This window comes from Notolepis coatsorum (genome assembly GCF_963971535.1).
Source record: "Notolepis coatsorum genome assembly, chromosome: 7".
In the NCBI taxonomy this organism is placed as follows: domain Eukaryota; kingdom Metazoa; phylum Chordata; class Actinopteri; order Aulopiformes; family Paralepididae; genus Notolepis; species Notolepis coatsorum.
In genome coordinates this window covers 82,794,830-82,819,591 of record NC_140171.1, presented here as the reverse complement: position 1 = coordinate 82,819,591, position 24,762 = coordinate 82,794,830, and the positions used below count along the sequence as shown (strand labels likewise).

Genomic DNA, 24,762 nt, shown 5'->3' with positions numbered 1-24,762 from the left:
AACTTCTCATCAGCAACCGAGTCAGTGGACTTCTACAATAAATCCCTGAACAGTCTTCTGGATCTCCATGCCCCTGTCAAATCCAAAACAGTCACCTTTGCACACTCAGCCCCCTGGTACACCAGCGAGCTGCGGGGTATGAAGACTGCTGGGCATGTCCTTGAGCGGCGACTCAAGGTCTCAGGACTCACTGTACACAAATTGGCCTACCGTGAACACCAGAAGGCCTATTCAAAATCCCTCAGACTGACACGGTCCCAGTACTACTCCTCCATCATAAATGACAGTCCTGCAAACTCCAAGCAACTATTCTCCACCATCAACCACCTCCTCAAACCCCAAATATCACTTCACTCCGACTCCTCTGAGGAACAGTGTAGCAACTTTGCCACCTTCTTCAGGACCAAAGTTGACACCATCCGCTCCCTCCTCTCTAGCCCCTCCAGTCCAAACAGTTGACCCACAGGCGGCGACTACTCAACCTCTCTGCTGCTTTTCAATCATCACACAGCGAGAGGTTGAGGAAATCGTCAGGAAAATGAAGCCTCCACTTGTATCCTGGACCCCTTTCCCTCAGCCCTGGTGAAATACAATATTGTCGCTATGAGCCCTCTCATAACCAAGGTCATAAACCTCTCTCTCCAGGCTGGCCATGTTCTCTCTCTGCCCTTAAAACTGCAGTCATAAAACCACTAATTAAAAAAAAACTCCCTAGACCCGGAAAGCTTGGCCAACTACAGACCCATATCCAACCTCCCATTCCTGTCCAAGGTGCTGGAGAAGGTAGTTGCCGCTCAGCTTCAGGACCACCTAAACTCGAACCAACTTCTCGAGAAGTTCCAGTCAGGTTTCCGCTCTGGCCACAGCACCGAAACTGCCCTGGTCAGGGTCACCAACGACCTACTGATGATGGCTGATGCTGGCTCTCCTTCCCTCCTCATCCTCCTTGACCTCACAGCAGCTTTCGACACCGTCGATCATGACATCCTCCTCCACCGGCTTCAATCCACCATCAGACTGTCAGACTGTCCTTGATTGGTTCAGATCTTACCTCACCGGGAGAATGGAGTATGTCTCCTTGGGAGAGGCAAGGTCTGACACCCATCATGTCACCTGTGGTGTCCCACAAGGATCAGTCCTCGGCCCCACCCTATTCACCCTCTACATGCTCCACCTTGGCTCTGTCATCAGCTGGCATGGAATATCATTCCACTGCTACGCTGATGACACCCAACTCTACCTAAAAATAAACCCTTCCCCATCCACAGTTCTGCCATCTTCCACTCTGACCACCTGCCTTGAGGAGACCAAGGTGTGGATGAAGCACAACTTCCTACATTTAAACAGTTCTAAAACTGAAGCCATTATTATTGGCACCCCACAGCAGGTTCGCTCATCCACCATCACCACCATCACTTTTTCCAGCCAAAACATCACCCTGTCACCAACAATCACCAACCTAGGGGTAAAAATGGACCCTCACCTGACCTTTGAGGCGCACATAAATCAATTGTACAAAAACTCCTTCTACCACCTTAGGAACATCGCCAAACGTCGCCCCTCACTCACTCTGTCAGATGCCGAAAAGCTCATCCACACCTTTGTCTCCTCCAGGCTGGATTACTGCAAAACGCACTCCTCATCGGGATCCCTAGCAAGAACATCCAAAGGCTACAATGTATCCAAAACAGCACTGCTAGGATCCTGATGAGAGTGCGGAAATACCATCACATCACTCCTATCCTCAAGTCTCTTCACTGGCTCCCTGTCTCACTCAGGATTGAGGATTATTCTTTCTTCCTTTATTCTTGCTAGTTTTTATGTTCTTTTAACTGTAGCGCTTTGAGCAGTGTTAATTTTGTTGACTAAATTGATGACGAAAGATGTCACGTTATTGAAGACCGTGTCACGCTAACGAGACTAAATAGTTTATTAAATATCGTTCACCACAACTGAGGACACAAAAATTATTTGTAAAATAATTTACAAAAACCAGGACGAAATTTCTCTTCATGTATGTTGATATTGTTGACTAAAACAAGACGAGACAAAATAATTATAACTTTTCTTAATGCCATCGTCCCGACAGAGCAGTGTGACGGGGAGCCCCGTTATTAGCATTAGCTGAAAAGCTATTTTCAGCTTAACGTTACCTTGGCTAAAATTGGGACTATTCATAATCCAGCTGCAGACCTGCAAGCAAAGTACAGCAAGTTGGCAAAGGAGTATTCCAAGGTAAATCACTTTTTCACCAGTAATGTTACATTGTTTGTATTTCCATCTAGCTCGCGTTAACTAGTGGCTAACCTAGCTCACGCTAATGTGGCTAACTGATCGACCTCTCGCACACAATTAATGACATGTTGTGGACAGCCATACCGGTGACAATGTTTAGCTTTTAGTGCCAAATGATAAGAGTCTGAGGCGGAGTCTCAAAAGAGAATGTTGAATATTTATTTTGCATTAAAAATCACAACAGAGCCTCTGCTACCTAAACGGAGCCGACTGGGTAGGAGGAAGTGCGCAACAACGTGTAACGTCCATGCGGAACCAATGTACCAACAACCATTCCGTGGGTGAACTCATTGAGCATAGTTGTCAATTAATGATACCAATACTAATCTATACAATCACCTGTTGTTGAATAAATACCATTACTTTCTAGTTATTACTAAAAAACAGTATATATAAAACAGTAGCTGTAAAAAAGAAAAGAAAAAAAGTTTTATAATTTCTAATTTTTTTTTTTTTTTTATGTATGCACTGGTATCGGATCAGTATAACCCAGGGGTCTCAAACTCAATTTACCTGGGGGCCGCTGGAGGTAGAGTCTGGGTGAGGCTGGGCCGCATCAAATATTCCACAAAAAAAGGGTTTCAAGTATTCCAAAAAAAAGTTAAACTGATCCAATCTTCTCAATCTTTAGCAATAACATTTCAGAAGATGAACAGTTCTTCAGAACATAGGCTTCTCAGTGGTGTCAGTGGACTCATCCACAGCTATGGAAATGCACTGCATTTTTTTATTCTATCACAAAGCTGTTTAATCAAATCACCAGCCAGTATTTCAGTTATTCTGGTTGCTGTGTGATCTGAGGAGGATTTGCTTTTGTTTGCCTTCATCACTTCAGTCATACATTATTTTATTATGTATGCATCAGAGAGAGAGAATGGCTTCTTGCCACTGAGTGAGGACTTGGTTGCTTTTTCTCGTTGTGACATAGATTTAACAATAATTCTGCTTGCAGCTTGATATGATGATTTCATTCCATTTATTTTTGTGGTTCTTAGCACTGAATTTTGAGGAAAGGTTGCATTAAAATAACTGTTTTGTTTCGTAGTGGTGTTTCAAATTGCCACCCTTCACAAGAGCTACCGTTTCTTGGCATATTAGTCACACTGGTTTGGTGCTGGGACTCAGGATTAGGGATGCACCGAATATTCGGCCGCCGATAATTATCGGCCGTAAATGGTCAAAAAGGCTCTTTCGGCTTTCGGCCGAATGTCAAAGAACAGGGTTACGTAACGTTCATAACCTAAAGTGTTGTTGTGATGACGTAATCAAAACGTGCAACGTGTACCGTGAGCTGTTTGGCAGCTCTTCCTGCATTCTGCAGCCTGTGATAACTAACTCCTCTTGGGAGTTGCGCTGTTTCTATAAACTCTGCAAGCAACGCATCCAATAAATGCGTCTTTAACATGCTTTATATCCTCGCCATTACTATATGCCCGTCGCGGTTAAACGTTAGCGTTAAGCTAGCTAACGCTTCCATTCCTCTTTGACCAGTCTCTCGTAAGCTACGTCATCCCCCGCTAAGAGTCATGGGAGATGTAGTAAATACAAGAGTCCTGTGTGTGTGTCTTTATGCAGATCGTTATGCAGTTTTAAAGCACCTTGGCTTTGTTCTGAATGCACTTTGTTATAGTTATCCTACAGAGAAAAGAAAATGCACTTGACTTTAATGCACATTTTGTTGTATGCAAAGAGAAAATGTTTAAATTGTACAATCTTTCAGCAGTCAGTCTGGAATTAATGTATGCATTCAAAAGTGCTGAATAAATGTTTTATGGGCCCATAGTGATTATTAATATTATTTAAGTAAAAAAAAAAAAAAAAAAATTATATATATATTTATATTAATCATTTTCGGCCTTTCGCCATTCGGTTTTCGGCCAACTGTTTCCTATTTTCGGTATCGGTTTCGGCCAAGAATTTCCCATTCGGTGCATCCCTACTCAGGATGAACGCATATTTTTCAGTCCATTCACCTTTGAATTGCAGTCGACTTTTCTTTTACTGACCATCTTTGAACATGCCGTATTTTTCTGCTGGCTGCCTCTGCCTTCTGGCGAAACTAGGCTAATAGCTACATTTATCTCATGGAGATAAAACTGGGAGTGAGGCTACTGTATATAATAATAATAATAGATTCTATTTGTAATGCGCTTTACAGTTGCGGGGCAAATCTGAAAGCGCTAGATGCGCTGTCAACTCTGCTCTGACTCGGACTGTTTAAGACCCGCCCTACTCTGCATCTGATTCGCAGACTGTGGGTGAGGGGGGAAAACGCTGATGGGACGCTGAATGTGATTGGACCAGAGCAGAGTACACAGACAGAGTGGCAGTGCAGCCGGACATGCAGAGCACTGCTCGCAGAGGAGATAGCGAGGGAGATGCATTTGCCTTCCACTTTACTTGGTATCACTCAGGAATCACGTTTCAACCAAGTCACTAACGTAACGTTGCTGACATGAGCCTACGCTATGGTAGCCTACACAAGTGATAAAATAAATAAAACTTGCAACTCTCGCGCAACGACTCGGCAAACAGTTGCCCGCGGGCCGCATTAACACTAAACTTTGATGTCAAGTAGGGGGATGCAAAATATCATCCCGCGGGCTGCAATTGGCCCGCGGGCCGTGAGTTTGAGACCCCTGGTATAACCAGACCTAGACCACCTCTAACTCTAAACCCTAACCAGACCTAGACCACCTCTAACTTTAACCCCTAAGTTAGGGTTGTGACTTAGAGGTGGTCTAGGTCCGGATAGGGGTTAAGAGTTGGTCTAGCCCTTTACATCCATCTATCTAAATAATAATAATAAATTATAATGAATGCTTAACTACCCCTAAGTTACCCTAACCAGACCTAGACCATCTCTAACCACTAACCAGACCTCTTCCATGTGGCACTTTAACACTGACCTCAGAATGCTATTTTATATAATGTTTTTATGCAAGCAGATTGCAATCAGTGTGTACTACTACTAGTACTACTGTGTGTTCTGTTTACTTAGTTTACAGTATCATGTTGATATAGAATAAACCGCTGCCAGACACAGCAGAGAGAGAGAGAGGACAGACATGACAGAGAGGACAGACACAGCAGAGAGAGGGGACAGACACAGCAGAGAATGAATGAATGAATGAATGAATGAATGAATGAATGAATGAATGAATGAATGAATGAATGAATGAATGAATGAATGAATGAATGAATGAATGGAAAACTTTATTTAACAGATTGCAGAATGGGTACAATACAGTACGGCTCAATACATACAATTGTTAAGGGGATGCAGACCTGAGAAAGACGTTTGTCTTGTTTCCATCAGGGTCCCCCATTTTCAATTCATAGACATTTATGACATACACAACATACATGACATTTATGGCATAGGGACATATAGGTATTTAGTACTGATACATTTGTGACATAAACGGTATTCAAATATACAGTACTGTTACCCCTAGATCCTGACAGAGTATATATGATGGGGAGGGGACTGTACATTAGGAGGGGGTGGGTGGGTGGGAGAGAAATATACATACGGCGGGGAGGGAATATATACATGCAGTGGGGAGGAGACTGTCTATTAGGAGGTGGTGGGGGCCAGTACGGTGGCCAGTTTAGAATTGCAGCCTCCCGTAGGTGCTCTTTAAGAGCGGTTTTGAATGTGGGTAGTGATTCACATTCCTTTACAGCTTTGGGTAGGGCGTTCCACATTGTTGTGGCATAATTGCGAAACGTGTTTAGTCCCTTGTTTGAGCCGAATCTTGGTTTTACATGATTTGTTGAGCTTCCTCTGGTGTAGTGGTTGTGGTATTCACTGACCTTTGGGAAGTATTTTGACATGTACATGGGTACCCCGGTCGTATAGTGTATCTTGTAGACCAGGCCCATTGCAAGTTGCTGTACTCTGTCGTCTACTCTAAGCCATCCTAGGTTGTCAAAGTGGGCAGGGGTGAGGTGGGTTCTAGGAGTAAGGTCAAGCAGTAGTCTGTTTTGAGATGTTTGTAATTTAGTTTTTAGCGCCTTTGAGGTGCTTTGGTACCATGAGGTGCAAGCATAGTCGTAGTACCCTTGAATGAGTGCTCCTGCCAGAGTCTTCAGGGTATTCTTGTTTACCAGTGAGGAGATCCGGTACAAGAATCGAGTTTGTTGGTTGACTTTTTTTATTACATTGGATGCCATTTTGTCACAGGAAAGATTTGCCTCTAGGATGGAACCCAGGTAGGTAATTTCGTCTTTCCTTGTGACAATATTGTCACCCACTGTAACTGAGAAGCCGTCGGTCTTGCTGAGTTTGTTATTTGAACCGAAGAAAATGGACTCTGTTTTGCCCATGTGTAATGATAGTTTGTTATCAGCGAGCCATATGCAGATTTTGCCTAGTTCCGTGCTGAGGGTTTTTTCAACCTGCAACTTGTTCTTGTCAGAGACCAGCAGAGAGGACATACATGGCAGAGAGAAAGGAAAGACACAGCAAACAGAAGACAGACACAGACAGAGTTCAGCGTCGTCTCTCTGGTCAGAAACAACGTCACCACATCCGTAATGCTCTCTTTGATGCATACATTGGACCATGTCTACACCAACATATACTGTAGGAGCAACAATACATTGCACCATGTCTACACCAACATATACTATAGGAGCAACAATACATTGGACCATGTCTACACCAACATAATACTGTAGGAGCAACAATACATTGGACCATGTCTACACCAACATATACTGTAGGAGCAACAATACATTGGACCATGTCTACACCAACATATACTGTAGGAACAACAATACATTGGACCATGTCTACACCAACATATATACTTCCTGTGTATCACTTGTGCCGCCGACTCAGATTCCCCTAGGTTAAAAAATAAATACGCAATTTAAATCAGAAAATGTTCCATGTTGACTATTTCTGACTTTCTGAAGTTTTTTTCCATTAACTAAAAATAGACAAAAATGTCATCCGTTTGTGTCGACTAAATCTAGACTAAAACAAAAAAGACAAAATTGAGACAAAAACTGACTAAGACTAAAATGCTCAGATATTTAGTTGACTAAAACTGACTAAACGAAAAATAAATAAAGATGACTAAATATGATGAAAACGAAAAAGGAGCACTTGACACATGACTAAGACTAAAACTAAAATGAAAATAGCTGCCAAAATTAACACTGGCTTTGAGATTTGCCCCGCAATTGTAAAGCACATTACAAATAAAATCTATTATTATTATTATTATTATTATTATTATTATTATTATTATTATTATTATTATTATTATTATTATTATTATTATTATTATTATTATTATTATTAACTTGTTCTTGGCGGCCATTGTGTTAAATAAATCAAATTTCTATGATAATCTAATTTTGTACATACTATTATTTGTGTACATACTGAAACAATGTTAGCCCATAATCCTGGGCTGCGTCATTGTCACATGCAAGTAACGTTAGCCAAACAAACCGCATGGCCAAGCAAATTTATACACACACAGCTAGACAGAGAAATCATCAGTTGTTCACATCGGAACAGTTTTGCTCATTGCTCAATAAATAAAAAAAAGAACCATCACCAGCCGATATGTTTGCCGATATATATCTGTCCAGTTTTGCTCATCAGACTGTGTGGCAACCCCAAGCCACCACTGGGCTTGGTGATTGAAGGGCATTATGTCAAGGCACAATGGCTAGGCTCTGCCCAAATGTGGGCTTCCGCTTCCAGGCGCACCTGCAGCTAATTAAGACCAGCTAGCCAATCACAAAGGGATGCGCTGGTTGAGGAAAGTGTGGAAATGGGGGGCAAGGAGACAGTTAAGTCAGTTAGAGGAAGGAGAACAGTAGATTGTTTGTGTTTTGTTTGTTTGTGTGCAAACTATTATTTTGGGAACCATAACTGGACTGTCTGTTGTTTTATTCTGCAACCCCTACACCTGGAATTGCCACAACCGATATATGACACAACTGATACCGATATATGAAAGAAATCAGATACCGGCCGATACTAAGGCTGTCCCCGAAGCCTGTTTTTGGGATTCGAACTTCGTCAGGGTTTTTCCGAAACGAACGTCTGAACCTTCGTTTTTAATAAAAAAAATAATAATGTATTAAAAAAAAAAAAAAATCTAAAATTATTATTATTTTACTAAATCCTCAATTTGAATAAAGTGATTAATCTGATTAAATTAGTCTCTTTTTTATTAAATCAACTTTCTTTAATGAATATAACTTAGCAGTTTTTTTTTATACTATAATATTAGTGTAGCCTAATCTTTATCTGCAACTGTGAAGAAAAACCCCATTGGTTTAAACAGAATGAATAGACACATAAAATAAATATAAAAAAAATATAGAAAAAAAAAACATTCGGGCTCAGCCTTAGCCGATACCGATATGGTCACTGATATATCGTGCATCCCTAAACAAAACAGAGCATCCTACCTGGTTGCGGTCCCGTGCATTAGCATAGCGGAACCTCTGGATGTAGTAGAAGACGAGCCAGGCGAGGGAGATGATCATGAGGACAATGAAGGAGATGGAGACAAACACAACCGACGTTCTGCTCACATACTTCTGCAGGTTCCGTGTTCCTATGGTGATGTGCAACATCACCAGGATGTTCCGCTCCAGTAAGGCCACAATCTCCCGTCCTTTAGGCTCGGGAATCATGATGGCCACCATGTCACCCGTACCTGAGGGTGCAGACACAACACTGAGGAAAAGCTCATCTAAAAACACACATCCACGTTATGTACCCACTTTTAGTCCATGCTAGGTCCCCATTACTGTATATCGCATAACCACAATTCTAATGATGGAAGTCTTATCCGTGTAATTCCATTGACCAGATAGTTTAGGTGCACTGCAATAATAACATACTGTACAAGCAGCTCTAAAAATATTTTCAACATCCTACATTCTTTGGGGGGGAACTATTTATGACCCACTATAGCATGGTGTGGATTATGTGCACCCATTCTAGTTGTGTAAGATTTCAGTTCATTAGCTGCTAAAAGACAGCAAAACCTTTTTTTATTTTTGTTTCAATAAGGCTAGATATGGAAACTAAATTAATTCTTAGTTGACTAATAGTCATAGAATTAGTTGACTAAATCAATTCATTTATTAAAATCGACACATCTGTAAAGTTTAGTTTTCCACATTCAATAATGCAAAAGGACCACGTTAGTGCTCTAGTCAGTCTAGTGCTTACGAGAGATGTCCTAATTATTTTTCAGTTGATATGAAATGATAAAAAACGAACGATTAATGGACTGTGAGGGGGCAGCCCTAGGAGATACCCTTTCTAAGTAATAAGACCTCCATTGTGTAACCAGCCTATAAATAACCACTCACTCAAAGCACAAAGTGCACACAACAGTGAGTAATTCACATTAGCTTGGCTGCAGGGAGTTCAAACAAGACCCACAAAGCTTGGTTTCCCCATATCAGGGTAAAAGGCGTGGTACTGTATCACAGCAGAATCCATTAGCTCAGTGGTTCTCAAACTGTGGTACGCGTACCACTAGTGGTACTTGGTGGTACTGCTGGTGGTACTTGAAAATATTTCCAAAAAAGATAAAAAAAAGATAATCTAAGTGGGGAACAACCAGGAGATCACTGTGACAGAGAGTAATGCAGTCTAAACAGTCATAAATCTTTAATTCAACTTCAGCCCTGATCATGCATTTATTTTTAGATTTCTTGTAATGTCAGATAAAAAATGAAATACTCCCACTTTTCTGAAAAGAGTTGGTGTTAAATCTGACATTACAAAAAATCCATCAAAATATGTGTTGCTGCTAATCATTGACACATGCCTAGCCTGTAATAATCCCCCCCAGAAAAATGTACTCTGCATTTGATATATTGAAAATATTTTACTTTGTGTGTTTTTTTAACAATAATTTGTGATGCCATCACACAAACTGGCATTTAAAGGGTAAACATTCAAAAATGTATTGAATATGTGTTTTCTAAATTTTTTTACAATAATTAAAAAATTATACAAAAATTCCTGCACCAGAATGCAGGAAATTAAGTTTTTGTAACAAAATAATTGTGTGTGTGTGTGTGTGTGTGTGTGTGTGTGTGTGTGTGTGTGTGTGTGTGAGTGTGTGAGAGAGAGAATGACGGACAATTGCTTGCTGTGTGAGAGAGAGAGAGAGAGAGAGAGAGAGAGAGAGAGAGAGAAATAGAGAGAGAATTAAGTACATTTGCTGAAATACAGTTGTTCTTAATTTTCTCACTTGCTATGTGAGAATGTTAGTTATTATGTTCTCAATGCCCCTTGCATTGTATGAGTTGTGTGGAAGCGTTTGCTAGTTCTAGTGCTATCCCTTTGTACATTGTGGCTGTGTGACAAAAGTTAACAATAAATAATGGTATTAGGAATACATTTGCCTCCTGTGTGAACTGTATTTTAACGTCGGTCATATGGTGGTACTTGGAGAGCCAGCTACGTTCTCAGGTGGTACTTGGTGTAAAAAGTTTGAGAACCACTGCATTAGCTCTTTGATGTGTAAAATGAAAGCTTTGGTTGCTGTACACCTTCTAATACCTGCACTGATATGTGTTCAACATAAAAGAAAAACAAAACGTCTGGCAACGTAGCTAAAATAATTTTACTCATATTGTGTACAGAAGATATACAACTGTGTGTCTTTGTTTGTGTAGGCCTACGTGTGTTTTGTATGTTTTTTTTTTTATGAATCAACGGAGCAAGCAGACCCAAATCTGAACGCGCTGCATGACGGACAGGAGAGACGTGACAGCTATATGATGGGATATCACTGCGCCCTTTACGTGCACCTTACGTTCACACTAATACAACAAATTGTCTATTGGCTCGACAGCCTGGCATTCGTGTGACATCATGTACGGAATCAACCAGGAAATAGCTCACGGCTAATAGTTGTTGTCGTCGCAAATTTATAATAATCACAAGATACATTCAGTGCTGGATCTAACAAAATGGATTTATGGAAAGTTCAAGACCGGACCACAAAGCTTCTGGAATGGTCTACCGGCAGCTGAACCAGTTAGCGTTAAGTCAGCTAAATTACATGTATCTTTCTGTGTGAGTTATAGCGTCAAGAATTTAAGTACCCTAACTTTTCCATTTTTTAATAGCACTTTATTGTAAATCATCCCTCAGGGCAAAACGACGTTGTTTAGTCACATTTCTAGGAATTGTGTGCCTTTGTTTATTTGTTTATCCACATTAGTCAACCGCAGGGAACAAAATAAACTTTTTGACTTACCAGCCATTTGGCTGGTAGATTTAAAAAACTACCAGCCAGGCAGATTATTTACCAGCCAAAAATTATAAATAGCTTTTTAGTATATCGCCATGTGCTATTTTCAATTAATATCATAAACAACATAAGGAATATTAGCATAATTTTGAGTGGACTGAAGGAATGAGTCAGCGTTAATGGTTTTAAATGCAAATAATTTATTGAAACATAGAAGTGGGGTCGGGACACACACACACTGTTTCAACTCACCACCCCCGCATCATATTGTAGTCTAGTCTGTCTTCAAACTTCCACTCCTCTCGAAACTTTCTTTTTCGTCTGAGAAAGGCGCGGTGGGTTTTATTTTTAGCGGCAGGCTTACTCCTTCCATATGGTTCCACTTCCACATATTTGTAATTGTAACCCATTTAATAATAATAATATTTACATTTATATATTTAATTACCGCATATATATTTATAGGGCAACCAACCTTTTTACACTGCCATACACTGAGGCATCAGGGCATGTATACTTATACTCGCTGTACGTTAACTTTTTTTGCACATAGCACTGGTGCTACACAGGCCAAAATCTTGTAGCACAAGTATAAAACGTGTTATATTTGTAACAGTCACAAATGTGCCTATTGTATTTGTGTTATTTAGTTGCAGTGCCATGTTTGGCTGTCATTTTCATGCTGACAAGTTGACGTCACACAGCCAGACACGTTACGTGTAAGGAATTATGGGATTTGGTGTTGGTGTATGGACTCTACTAGGGGTGGGAATCACCAGTTTCATCACGATACAATATAGATTCTTTGGACAACAATACGATATTTGCCGATATCTGCCACGATACGATACGATGCAGGTGCCTGCAATCGATATGAGACGATATCATAAGCCCATTTAACACAATCAGTAACATTTAGATCAACTCAAAAAAGGTAACAAAAATATAATTTGAAAAAAAAACATTTAAATGAAAAAACGATCTATTGTTTTTACTACAAATAGACCTCCTGTTCACTGTAAAGTGCCACGTTTTGATATATTGAGCTTTAAACTTCAAGTAAATTTTTTTGGAACTCACAACTCACAACACGCAACCTAAAACCCCTTCCTCTCCCAAACCGTTTCTACAATTGTTTTATGTTGCATGATGATCATGAATTCATTTATTATTATTATTATTTTTATATTTGAATATCAACATTATCTGTCCATCCTCAGTAATCCTCAGTTTACTATAATATACTCCTGACTTCATCGTCTTTCCAAATGCGCACACACAGAGAAATGGAGAGTGCCCGCCCCCCCCCCCCCCCCCCATTTCCCTTTCCCCTTTCCCCACTTTCTGCTGTTCTCTATGGCTCTGCCTCTGATCAGGATTAGCTTGTTAGCTTACGCTAACGCAGGGGTCAGCAACCTTTACTATCAAAAGAGCCACTTTTCCCCCCTCCCACAAAATAAAATGCTCAGGGAGCCGCACAACCTATTTACCCTTAAAATGAAGATAACACAGTGTATAATGTTTTATATATCCCCAAGCATACCCCACATTTAGCATAAAACGCCTGACAATTGCATACCCAAAGTAATTTGCGATTTATTATACTTTATACTTATAGCACACAGTTTGTTGCATTAATGGAATTATAAAGCAACAAAAAGAAAAAAATTAACTTTTTATTGCTGTTTTTACCTGTTATAACAAAGGAAAACCTCAAACTCTTATGAAGAGGAGAAAAAATACTGGCTGTGTAGACCTATTTTTAAATAAAACACAGAAGAGGAGATAAAACACTGGTGTCTGTAGACCGACTTTGAAATAAAACCCTGAACTATTCAGGTATATTTGAGTCCTTCCCTTATTTGTGGAACATTTATAAAATAAAAAGTAGTCCACTTTGAAAAAAGACCACCATGTGTAGACCTACTTTGAAATAAAACACAGAAAAGGAGAAAAAACACTGCCATCTGTAGACCTACTTTGAAATAAAACCCTGAACTATTCAGGTATATTTGAGTCCTTCCCTTATTTGTGGAACATTTATAAAATAAAAAGTAGTCCACTTTGAAAAAAGACTACCATGTGTAGACCTACTTTGAAATAAAACCCTGAACTATGCAGCTCTATTTGAGTACTTCCCTTATTTGTGGAAAATCTATAAAATAAAAAGTACATTTTTCGTTGTTCGCAAATTTCGTACCACATATCAGGCATACAGGTAAGCATTGTTAGTTGTGAAAGCAAATTAATCTGTCCACGCTGAATTAAACCCTCTATTTTCCTCAGACTTTCCTTTTTTTGGATTTATCCATGGTTAGCTTACTGGGGGTTCGGAAACTCAATATTAGCCACTTGCAGACGGCAGGGAGAGGCGCGGGGTGTGGCGTATTGTATATTTTAGTTGATGAAATATTTTTATGACTAAATATTTTAGTTGATGAAATATTTTTTCATTTCAGTGTCACCGTATGACATCGATCTCCAAAATAAGAGAAAAAAAAGTAAAGAAAAAGTAAAACAAATTTTTATTTTTTTTTGCCACAGCTGATTGGCTAAAGAGCCGCATGCGGCTCCAGAGCCGCAGGTTGCCGACCCCTGCGCTAACGTAACATTAATTTCGGGCGATGTGGGCATAAAGGAATGGCGACGATGCAAAGCATGTTAGATGCATTTGACCCGTGAGAAAAAAAAACACCACAGACTTATTTCGGGTCGCAAAATAGGCACACTGCTGTGTAGCCCTGCTCTGCTTAATGCCAGCAGACAGCACGGACTGGGCGGATATGACTCGCCGAGTTGCCACGAGATTTTCAAAATAAGAGTATCGATATGAACCGAACGTTGCTAGCTGCCGGAGCCATAGATATTATAGCTGGAGCTGCGCTTGGGGCGGAAATGAGACCCGCCACAGGATGTTCAAAATAAGAGTATCGATATGAACTATTTTGTTACACGCCAGGTGGCGGGCAGACCTCTCATTGTTACTCGCCAAACCTTAAATCTGCCCGCCATTGGCGCTTGGCGGGTACTTATTTTGTTCCCTGGGTGAAAGACCATTCTTCCTGGGGTCCTAACACACAACCTACAACATTACAGTAACAAAACATAAGAAACACCTTAGCCTAAGCACATTCTCAACATCTTGAAAATCTCACAAAAAAAAGCATACAAAGGCTCCAACCACACATACAATACTAACTAACTAAACTAACAATACTACCTACATAAATCAGTAAACTCAACTGTATTTCACCCTTCATAACAGCATCCTTTGTTTTTCTTAAAAGTTAATTATTTTTATTTAAACAAAACATGAAACAAGTATAGGCTACTGTAGGCTTACTGAACAGATATTGAATAATTAATTGACAGAAGCATCATACGGATCCCCAATGTTTTGATTACTATTTCACGTTTCAAAAAATATATTGTTTGTTTATCACACCTTTTTCGGAGATGCGCTGCTGTGTATAAATGTCCATTCTATATACCGTGAACTTTCATTAATTTGATCTTCCTCTGAGAGACAGACCCTTCTGAGATTGTGAAAGGGGCTAGAGAGGATGCCTGTGGTGCCTCAATCCATCTAAACTGTCTAAAATGCTTGCTTCATTCAACCTGATGCCACCTCTGGTGCTTCTGGGCAAAAATAAGGTATAGAAAATCATAACAATAGTAAGAAAAAGTAAGAATCAATAACAATCAATTAAAATATGTACAACTTGATTGACAAAGGTTGGAGATCAAGGTTTTAAAATCTGCAACAGAGGCTTTAAGGCATCATAACAAAATGCAGATTTACCCTGTTCTGAGAAAACTCGAGGGACCCAAACTTGAGTAAACCATCATTCAATGTTTCTGGCTCAATATCGTATAAATAGTGAAGAGGACAGGACCTAGAATTTAACTAGAATTGTGTATGGGGAAACACAGGTCATTACACCTTATCCTGGGATGAGCCTGCCAGAGAGATACAATGATTGGGAATGTGAAAAGAGGGAGTTGGAAGCTATAAATAAAACACTGGAACTGTTTGTTTGACTCGGTCCACCCACCAAAAGATTGAGCTACAGTACATTATATTTAAATTAGGGCTGGGACTTTATTGCATTAATTTCGATTAATTAACTACAGAAAGAATTAAAAGTAAAAAAAAATGTATGAATTTAATCGCATGACGATTTTTCTTTATTGTGTAAGAATGTTACCTTTCAAAGGAGACCAGACTCATGCATGTGCTATAAGTATAAAGTATAATAAATCGCAAATAACTTTTTTCTTAGTTTGGTTTGTTCATAAAAAAAAAAAAAAAAAAAAAAAGAGAAAGAGAAATTGAGATCAATCAAAACATTTTTTTTTCAATGGTCAACTGTTCTGGAATGTACTTGAAAGTACTGCGTTTTACTTTTACCTCGAAAGTGCTTGAGTTTACAAAAGGTCCTTTGCGCTATATATATTATTCCTAAAATTGCTGCACTTTGTTAAAAATTGCATTGATCTGTTGGTCTGTGTAGTAGCTAATACGGGATTTTGCTGCTTAAACGTATGTATAATGTATATTCATTGATTCACTATATACCAAAATGTATTTGAATTAAAAAGTTTTGCTTTTCGCATCAAATATTGATATGCGATTAAAATGTGATTAATTTCAATTAATTAACTATAAAGTCTATTATTAATTCGATTAAAATGTTCAATCGAGTCCCACCACTAATTTAAATGCAAACATCATGGAATGATGTGTTTTCCATAGATTTATGTAGTGGCTTAAGGCACCATCAGACAGGTCTGCCACAGATTTCCCATGTGGACACAATAACATCTTAAGAAAACTTCAAATGAGTTGCATGCATCCACTGCTGACTAAATGTTTTTAGCATCCCCTCTGTGCCACTGCCACAAAGAACCATAAAACCTAATCATACCCTACACTGTTGCTCATTGATGATGTGGTTGCTATGCACATTTTTCTTTGCCAAGCTCAGCTGAATGACTCCGATCTGAGGGGTCTGGCCAAGAGGAGACAAAAATAGAGAGAGGCAGGAGACAAGAGTCAAGGGAGGGAGAGGGAAAAAAAGAATGCTCTAAACCTCCTCTCTGTCTACACTGTCACTGTAGTGTGGAACCTGTTTCTTGTAGGCAAAGCCACAGAATCAGATGGCTGTCTACTGCTGCCCTGGAAGCTACTGTAAACCATCTGTGTGTGTGTGTGATGTGCTGTATACATGTGTATGTGTGTTTGTGAGTAAGATAGGGCCTGATACTTCTAGACTTCCAGACTTTCGTACAACAGGCACCATGTTACCGTTATGATACTCTGATAAATCTTTTTATGTAAGAGGTCTGTTGTCACAGTAGCATAAAGGGTTAATATTTTTCATGACAATGGTAGATGGTCTACCATAAACCTAATCCATGCATGTTGGTTCAATGGAAATGTATGTTTTATTTAATCTTTTTTATTCTTCTATAGGTAGGCTAAAAACATGTGCAATGGTGGCTTTTGTTGGATTGTCTGAGAGGCAACACTGTTTAGCAAACTAACACAAAATTAAAGCAAATCTTATTTGGGGGAAAAACAACATTCTAATGCAATAAGTGAATTAAGTCTCTGCACACACTACACAATAGAGTGTGGTAACATTTAGGGCTAATAGTGGACAATAGTTTGCATTGTACACATGCCATCCTCTCCAAAAATCAACACCCTGCCCCAAAACGCCCTGCCTCATCAACCCACACACACCCCTAATCCAATTGGCAATGTGTCCACAGTTAGTACTGGGCACAGTGATTTGTTGTTATGTAATGGCGGTTTGTGTCCAACTGTGTGTCAAGGGCTCAAAGCTTCTAATACAATCGGCAGAAAAATTTGGATGTACAGCTCAATAAACACATTCCATTGTTCATTTTACTATGCTACTGCTTAACACTTTGGGTGCCAGCTATTATCCGCAACCGTCTGTAGCGAGGCCACCACTAGTTAGATAGGGAACGGTCACCTTGTTTGTAGAGCTATAACTATATTCTATATCAGGGGTCGGCAATAGGCGGCCCGCGGGCCGAAATTGGCCCGCCAGCAATAATATCTGGCCCTTCAGAATAATTAAAAAAAAAACGTATTTTTATTTTATATATCAGACCAACTAGGCTAGGCTATATGTTAGCTATAATGTCCAAATAGAGAAACTACCACCACCTAAAGAATGCTTATTATATGTTGTTTTATCCATGTTGAGAGTGAATAACGGGTATAGCCAGGTGCAATGTAGTAGTGCTTGCTCAACATGAAAAAAGTCGGTGGACAGCGCCTGGTGCTGAAATAACAAACAAGCCACACCACATATGTATGTGAAATTAAAACATCAGTTTGTTGGCTTAATCCATCATTGGATCGCTCATCTACCAGAAATGCAGTACTTTCAAGCTCTGCTAAAACCATTCAATCTTTTATGGAAGAGTTTTCACTTTCAGATCCTTGGCGTTTTCACAACCCATCTAGCAGAGCATACTCATTCTTCTCTCATGTTCATCACACCTTCACTCGTATTGATTATTTCTTGATCGACAATCGGCTCATCTCATCAGTACTATCTTGCTCATATGATACTATTGTCATATCGGACCACTCTCCAGTTCTAATGGAACTGCAAATTAGGGGATGTGATAACACCCGACCACCCTGGCGACTGAATACTAGTTTGTTATCGAACGAAGATTGTTACTTTTATTTCCAAGCAGATAGAGATTTTTTTTTGATATCAATAAGACGCCTGGGATCTCAGCTTCCTTACTATGGGAGACACTGAAGGCATACTTAAAGGGGGAAATTATTTCTTACTGCACTTATGAGACTAGAGCCAGAAGGAAGAAATTAGATAATTTAACCAAACAGATCACTCAGATTGACAACGTTTACTCTATCACCTGATTTATATAAGGAACGCCTATTGTTACAAGCAGAATTCGATACTCTGACTACCACCCATACCAAAAAATTACTATTCAAATCCAGATACAATTACTATGAACACGGAGATAAGGCGAATAAACTATTAGCTCATCAATTAAGACAGGCATCAGCTTCGCATCAAATACCACAAATCCAAACTCCAACAGGTAGAACTACAGATCCCAAAGAAATGAATGAACAATTTAAAAACTTCTACTCATCTCTCTATGCTGCAGAACAACCCACTGACCCGTCTGCCTTTAGCAACTTTTTTGACTCTCTTGATATTCCTAAAGTTGACTCTGACTCAGCGGTGAAACTGGAGGAGCCTGTCACAATAGGGGAGATTGAAGAGGCGGCTCACAACATGCAGGCAGGTAAATGCCCAAGCCCCGATGGTTACCCAATCGAATTCTATAGGAAGTTTTTTGGCAAATTGGTGCCACTTCTTATTGATATGTACAATGAATCCTTCTGCTCTTTTAAATTGCCCCATACACTTACTCAGGCCACAATTTCCTTAATCTTGAAGAAGAACAGAGACCCTCTCCTATGTGGGAGCTACCGTCCTATAAGTTTGCTATCCGTGGATTTAAAGCTTCTTTCCAAACTACTATCTATGCGTTTAGAATCGGTACTACCCTCTATTATTTCCCCAGATCAGACTGGATTCATAAAAAAAACGGTACTCTTCTTTTAACACTAGACGGCTTCTTAATGTCATGTATAATCCCTCTTCTTCCTCAATATCAGAAGCTGTGATCTCACTAGATGCCGAGAAGGCTTTTGACCGGGTGGAGTGGAGCTATCTATTCTACACCATGGAGAGATTTGGCTTGGGTAAAACATTTATCACCTGGGTGAAACTGCTTTATACCTCCCCTATAGCCTCAGTCAGAACCAACAACACACATTCTGAATATTTCCCTCTCTTTCGCTCTACTCGGCAAGGCTGCAATTTGAGTCCCTTATTATTTAATATCGCAATAGAACCATTGGCCATTGCTCTCAGATCAAATCCTAACATAACTGGTATTCATAGGTTTGGCATCGAACAGAAGACTTCACTTTACGCGGATGACTTGCTTTTATATGTATCGAATCTCTCTGTCTCTATTCCAGCTGCCCTTGACGTTTTCAGTTCATTCGGTGAAATATCAGGATATAAACTAAACTTAGATAAAAGTGAGCTATTCCCTCTGAATGCTGAAGGTCGAAATTACCCCTTACATACTTTGCCCTTTAAAATGTCCCCACTTGGCTTCACATATCTTGGCATTCGTTTCACAGACAAATTTAAGGATTTATTTAAATTGAACTTCTCCCCTTTGTTAAGCAAACTGCATAAAGACTTTGAACGATGGTCGCTATTACCCCTGTCCTTAACGGCACGAGTCAACTCAGTTAAAATGAACTCCCTGCCAAAATTCTCATACCTTTTTCAATGCTTACCCATCTTTCTCACACAAGCATTTTTCCAGAACATGTACAGTTTGGTGTCGCAGTTCATCTGGAATGGGAGAGTCCCTAGGCTCGGTAAAGCCCTCCTACAAAGACCAAAACCTCTGGGAGGGATGGCTCTGCCCAATTTTAAATTCGATTATTGGGCCGCCAACTTTAGAGCACTACAACATTGGGCAAGGTTTGAAGACACACCTTCATCCCCTGTATGGTTGCTTTTGGAATCCTCTTCTTCCAGCCCTGCCTCACTGGCTGCTCTTGCTCACGCACCTTTACTTTTTCCCACCTCTCCTTACTCTAAAAATATTATTGTCAAATCAACACTCAGGATATGGAATCAGTTCAGACGACATTTTGGTTTACAATCTTTTTCTTTACTAGCTCCAATTACAGCTAACGTTCAGTGATTTATATATAGAAAATATTTTTGCATCATTTGAACAACTGTGACAAGTTTTCTCTTTCGAGGTCACATTTCTTCAGATACTTGCAAGTCCGCAGTTTTGTACGTAATATCAACCCACAGTTCCCCAAACTCCCAGAAGCCACTCCTATTGACACTTTACTAAAGCCTACACTGGTCACAAAGGGTATTATATCTGTCCTGTATGGCTTGATTTCCTCACTGCGTCCTACCTCATTAGAACAGATCAGGAGGAGATGGGAGGAGGACCTGGGTGAGGACATCACAGAAGACCTGTGGGAGGATATTCTACACCGGGTCCACTCCTCTTCAATTTGTGCCAGGCACGGACTGATGGCAACATTGATCCCACCTGTGACAGATGCCACCGTGCCCCTGCTACACATAGTCACATGTTTTGGTCCTGCCCTTCCCTACATAACTTTGAAACCATCTCAAATAGTATTGAGATCCCAATCAGCCCGACTGCCATAACTGCTTGCTTTGGTGTCTCTATCTCCCCTACTACCCTGTCTCTGCCACGATATAAAGCTGACCTGGTGGCATTTGTTACTCTCCTGGCTAGACGTCTCATTTTACTGCATTGGAAGTCACCCACTCCTCCATCTCACTCTATGTGGCTCAGGGATATTTTGCACTTCCTTAAGATGGAGAAAATAAGGTGTGTCATAAGGGGTTCTACAGCTAGATTTTATAAAACATGGGGTCGTTTCTTTACTTATGTTGGGGAACAAGGTTCAATCGACCCCCCCATAAATAATGCTCACTCCTAGCCTATAACTGTCCAGTCGATTGACCTATCTACATGTGCAAATGTAACCTGATGTCTACCTTCTCACTTAAAATTTTTTAATGTGTTCCATTCCTCTATTTCTGCTGTACAGTCCTTGTCCTGAGTGTACATATGTTTAATTGACTGTCCGAAACAATATCTATATTTATTTTGTGGTGTACTCGCTTTAGTCTATATATTCAACAGACCTATACTTTGACTATTTATACGTAGCTTTGTGCAATATGTATATTATTTACATTCAACAGACCTATATTTTGTCTATTTATACATAGCTTTGTGCAATAGGTATATTGTTTATCCAACAGACCTATATTTTGACTAATTATATGTAGCTTTGTGCAATATGTATATTGTCTACATTCAACAGACCTATATTTTGACTACTTATATGTAGATATGTGCAATACGTCTGGCATATATGTGTACAATTTGACCTTGTGCTCATCTCATATTGCAACGAAAAACGTCAATAAACAAAGTAAAAAAAAAAAAAAAAACATCAGTTCAGTAGGTCATTCAAACTTTATCTTTACTTATATATGACTGTGACGGCACCACACATGTGAACAGTAACAATGCAATTAAACTGAAGTCAAATCAGAGCAAAAAAAGCTGAATCTGCTTCAAGAAGATGCGCTACATTAGGTATATAAGGAATTACAACAAGACATTTATTAACTAAAAAACAGTAGACAGATGTTTTGTAAAACATTAAATATCTTTGGATTTGTTTGTGATAAAGACTTGCTTTATTGTATCGGAATCGATTGTCATCTCAAAATTTAGTGCATCTCTCAGAGAATGCGTGGATGTAAGGCATAGAATCTTGAAATATCTAGATTGGTTGTTTTCTCTGGACTGCATCTAATCCGCTGTATCTATCCATTTATCATATATCTATGTCTATCACTATAGCCAATGGAAATGCTAGAAATGGTCACATGGACTGGGAGAACCAATGGAAAATTCCTATTGTTTCTCAATAGTCCAGTGCGCTCCACAGAAAGGGCCGTCAGATAGACACATTGGTTGCGCGTAATGTAAGATAGGCCGATAGAGAGGCGCTTGTCTCTGGTTTTATAATAAAATGGCAAACAGACAAAGGTATAATGTTCAGTGCAAATGTGTATGTCGTTTACAGTTTATTAGGCCACCTATGCAGCTCGTTTATTTTGTCCATTATCTGCCTCTGCCACAAATGTATGTCTTAGTTATAAGGTGGTCTGTCACAGAGTTAAAATGTTTTCACTATCAATATATTAAATTAGCCATTGTTTTTGTTCCCGGCCCCCCATACAATGGCTTGGAAAAAATGTGGCCCTCGGCCAAACTTAATTGCCTACCCCTGTTCTATATTATAGCTATGGATACAATACCATGGTCATTTGACAGTAAGAACCTTCCGTTCCGTTTTTCATCCATACATTCCCGTTTTATAGTTTTTTTATGCTTTGATCGCCACCAACGGCATATGTTGTGGAGTAACGTTACAGTAACGTTAATCATCCCAGTCCCATAATCCAATGTACAGTGTTGTTTGTACAGTTATACAGTGTCCCCCACCCACCCCTCCTACCCAACCCCCCCCCCCCACTCCTACCCAACACCCCCCCCCCCCCCCACTCCTACCCCCCCCCCCCCCCCCAACCACCTCCAATGTACAGTCCCACCCCCACCTACCCAATCCAATGTACAGTTTCTACGCCTAATGTATATACTCTTTTCTTTCTGGACTCTTTTTGTATCACAAATACAGTACTGTAATTGCAAATCTGGTATGTCATAAATGTATAGATGTAGCAGTACTGTCTATCTGTATGTCATGTATGTCATATATGTTACGATGAATTGGAAATGGGGGACCCTGGTGGAAACAAGACGAAAGTCTTTCTCTGGTCTGCATCCCCTTAACAATTGTATGTATTGAGCTGTACTGCACTGTACCCATTCTGCAATCTGTTAATAAAGTTTTCATTCATTCATTCATAACACTTTCGGATCGCAATGAAGGCATGCTTGGATCAACGCAAGATTGATATGTGACTAGATGTACCCCAAAAAGTATATTCCAATTATCTGATCGCCATTCCAAGTATTGATGTCCATCGTGTCGCCAACATAATCCATCCCACAACACCGATTGGGAGTATTTGATTCTTCTCAATCCGAGCGTTATAACCGCTCGTCTTGCCCGGATAAAAAGAGCTGAGCCGGACTAATATAATCGATGCACAGCCCAAGACACAAGGTTTCAAAGGGTGCTTGATACCGCCACATGGTAGGATGCAGCCGGTAGTGCACCTTCGGAGTCCCAGTATGCCTTTTACAGGCAACATACAGCTCCCCGACATTGAATAGGGTATTAAAATCAAAGAAAAGGAAAAACGACCCAGAAACGATTGAACCTCTTAACACATTGGGTGCCACGCCCCTTCCGGGATACGGCTATGCGGTGCCAAGGATTAACCCATTAGTCCGTCACCTTGTTTGTAGAGCTATAACTATATTTTATATTATAGCTATGTATACAGTAATATGGTCGTTTGACACAGAGTTTCTTCCGGTCAAGATGCAAAAAATAAATAATTGTTTCATCCATACGTTCCCGTTTTATACCGTGGTGAATATAAGTATAGTTATAGCGTGGTCTAGGGTAATTCCCAAAAGGCTACGTAATAGCCTTTAGCGTGTATTCTACTAAAAGCGTTCTCGTTTCTTCCCTGGACTAGCTACTGTTCTCAAATCAAGTCTAGATTATCGGTATTATGTTTCATCATGAATGTGTGAAAGAGTGGGGGGGGTTTCTATGCTTTGATCGTCAACAACGGCATACGTTGTGGAGTAACGTTACAGTAACACTTTCGGATCACAATGAATGCATGCTCGGATCAAGGCACGATTGATACCATATAGCCCTTACCTTGACTAGGATGTACTGCAAAAAGAATATTCCAATTATCTGATCGCCATTCCAAGTATTGATGTTGATCGTGTTGCCAACATAATCCACCAAAGAACATGAATCCGGAGTACTTGATTGTCCTCAATCCATGTGTTATAACCGCTCGCCATGCCTCACTAGGAAAACCCGGACCTGACTTTTTAGATCGACGTACAGGCTGAGCCAGAGGGTTTCCAAGGATTTGCAATACCGGCCGCAAGGCGTTAGGCCGTGGCGGTATTGGACATTTGCAATCTCAGACCCATTCCCAATGATAACATCAGGCTCCCTTCTGTGGATTATGAATGGAAATAGCGAATAAAAGAAATAACGATCCAGAAACGTGTTAATTAATAAGTGATTGGCACTCAACGGTTGGGCGTCAGAAACGTGTTTATCAGTGAACAGCACTGAATGTGTTAAGCCCGGAGCCCTATTTTCTGAAAGTCTGCCTAAAATACACACCTTTAGAAGTAAATGGAATATTGCTCCACTTCTACAGGGTCCATTTCCATATTCTTTGTATCTAGGGACATCTATGGACCTCAGTGAATTATTCCCAGTGTCAGAAATATTGTGTCTATTACTAGGCTTGCTTAAATTGTGATGAAACAAAGGAGAATATGAATT

The 24,762-nt window shown here is 39.9% G+C and overlaps 1 protein-coding gene across 1 annotated transcript in view; it reads right to left on the bottom strand.

Moving 5' to 3' along the window:
- Positions 1-24,762, bottom strand: part of rnf150a (ring finger protein 150a) — a gene marked incomplete at its 5' end in the record, with an annotated part of 177,022 nt that overhangs the window by 83,460 nt on the left and 68,800 nt on the right. Inside the window, one exon of the mRNA XM_084317982.1 lies at positions 8,740-8,990. Coding sequence (XP_084174108.1) covers positions 8,740-8,990 — 251 coding nt within the window. The remainder of the gene's footprint in view (positions 1-8,739; positions 8,991-24,762) is intronic.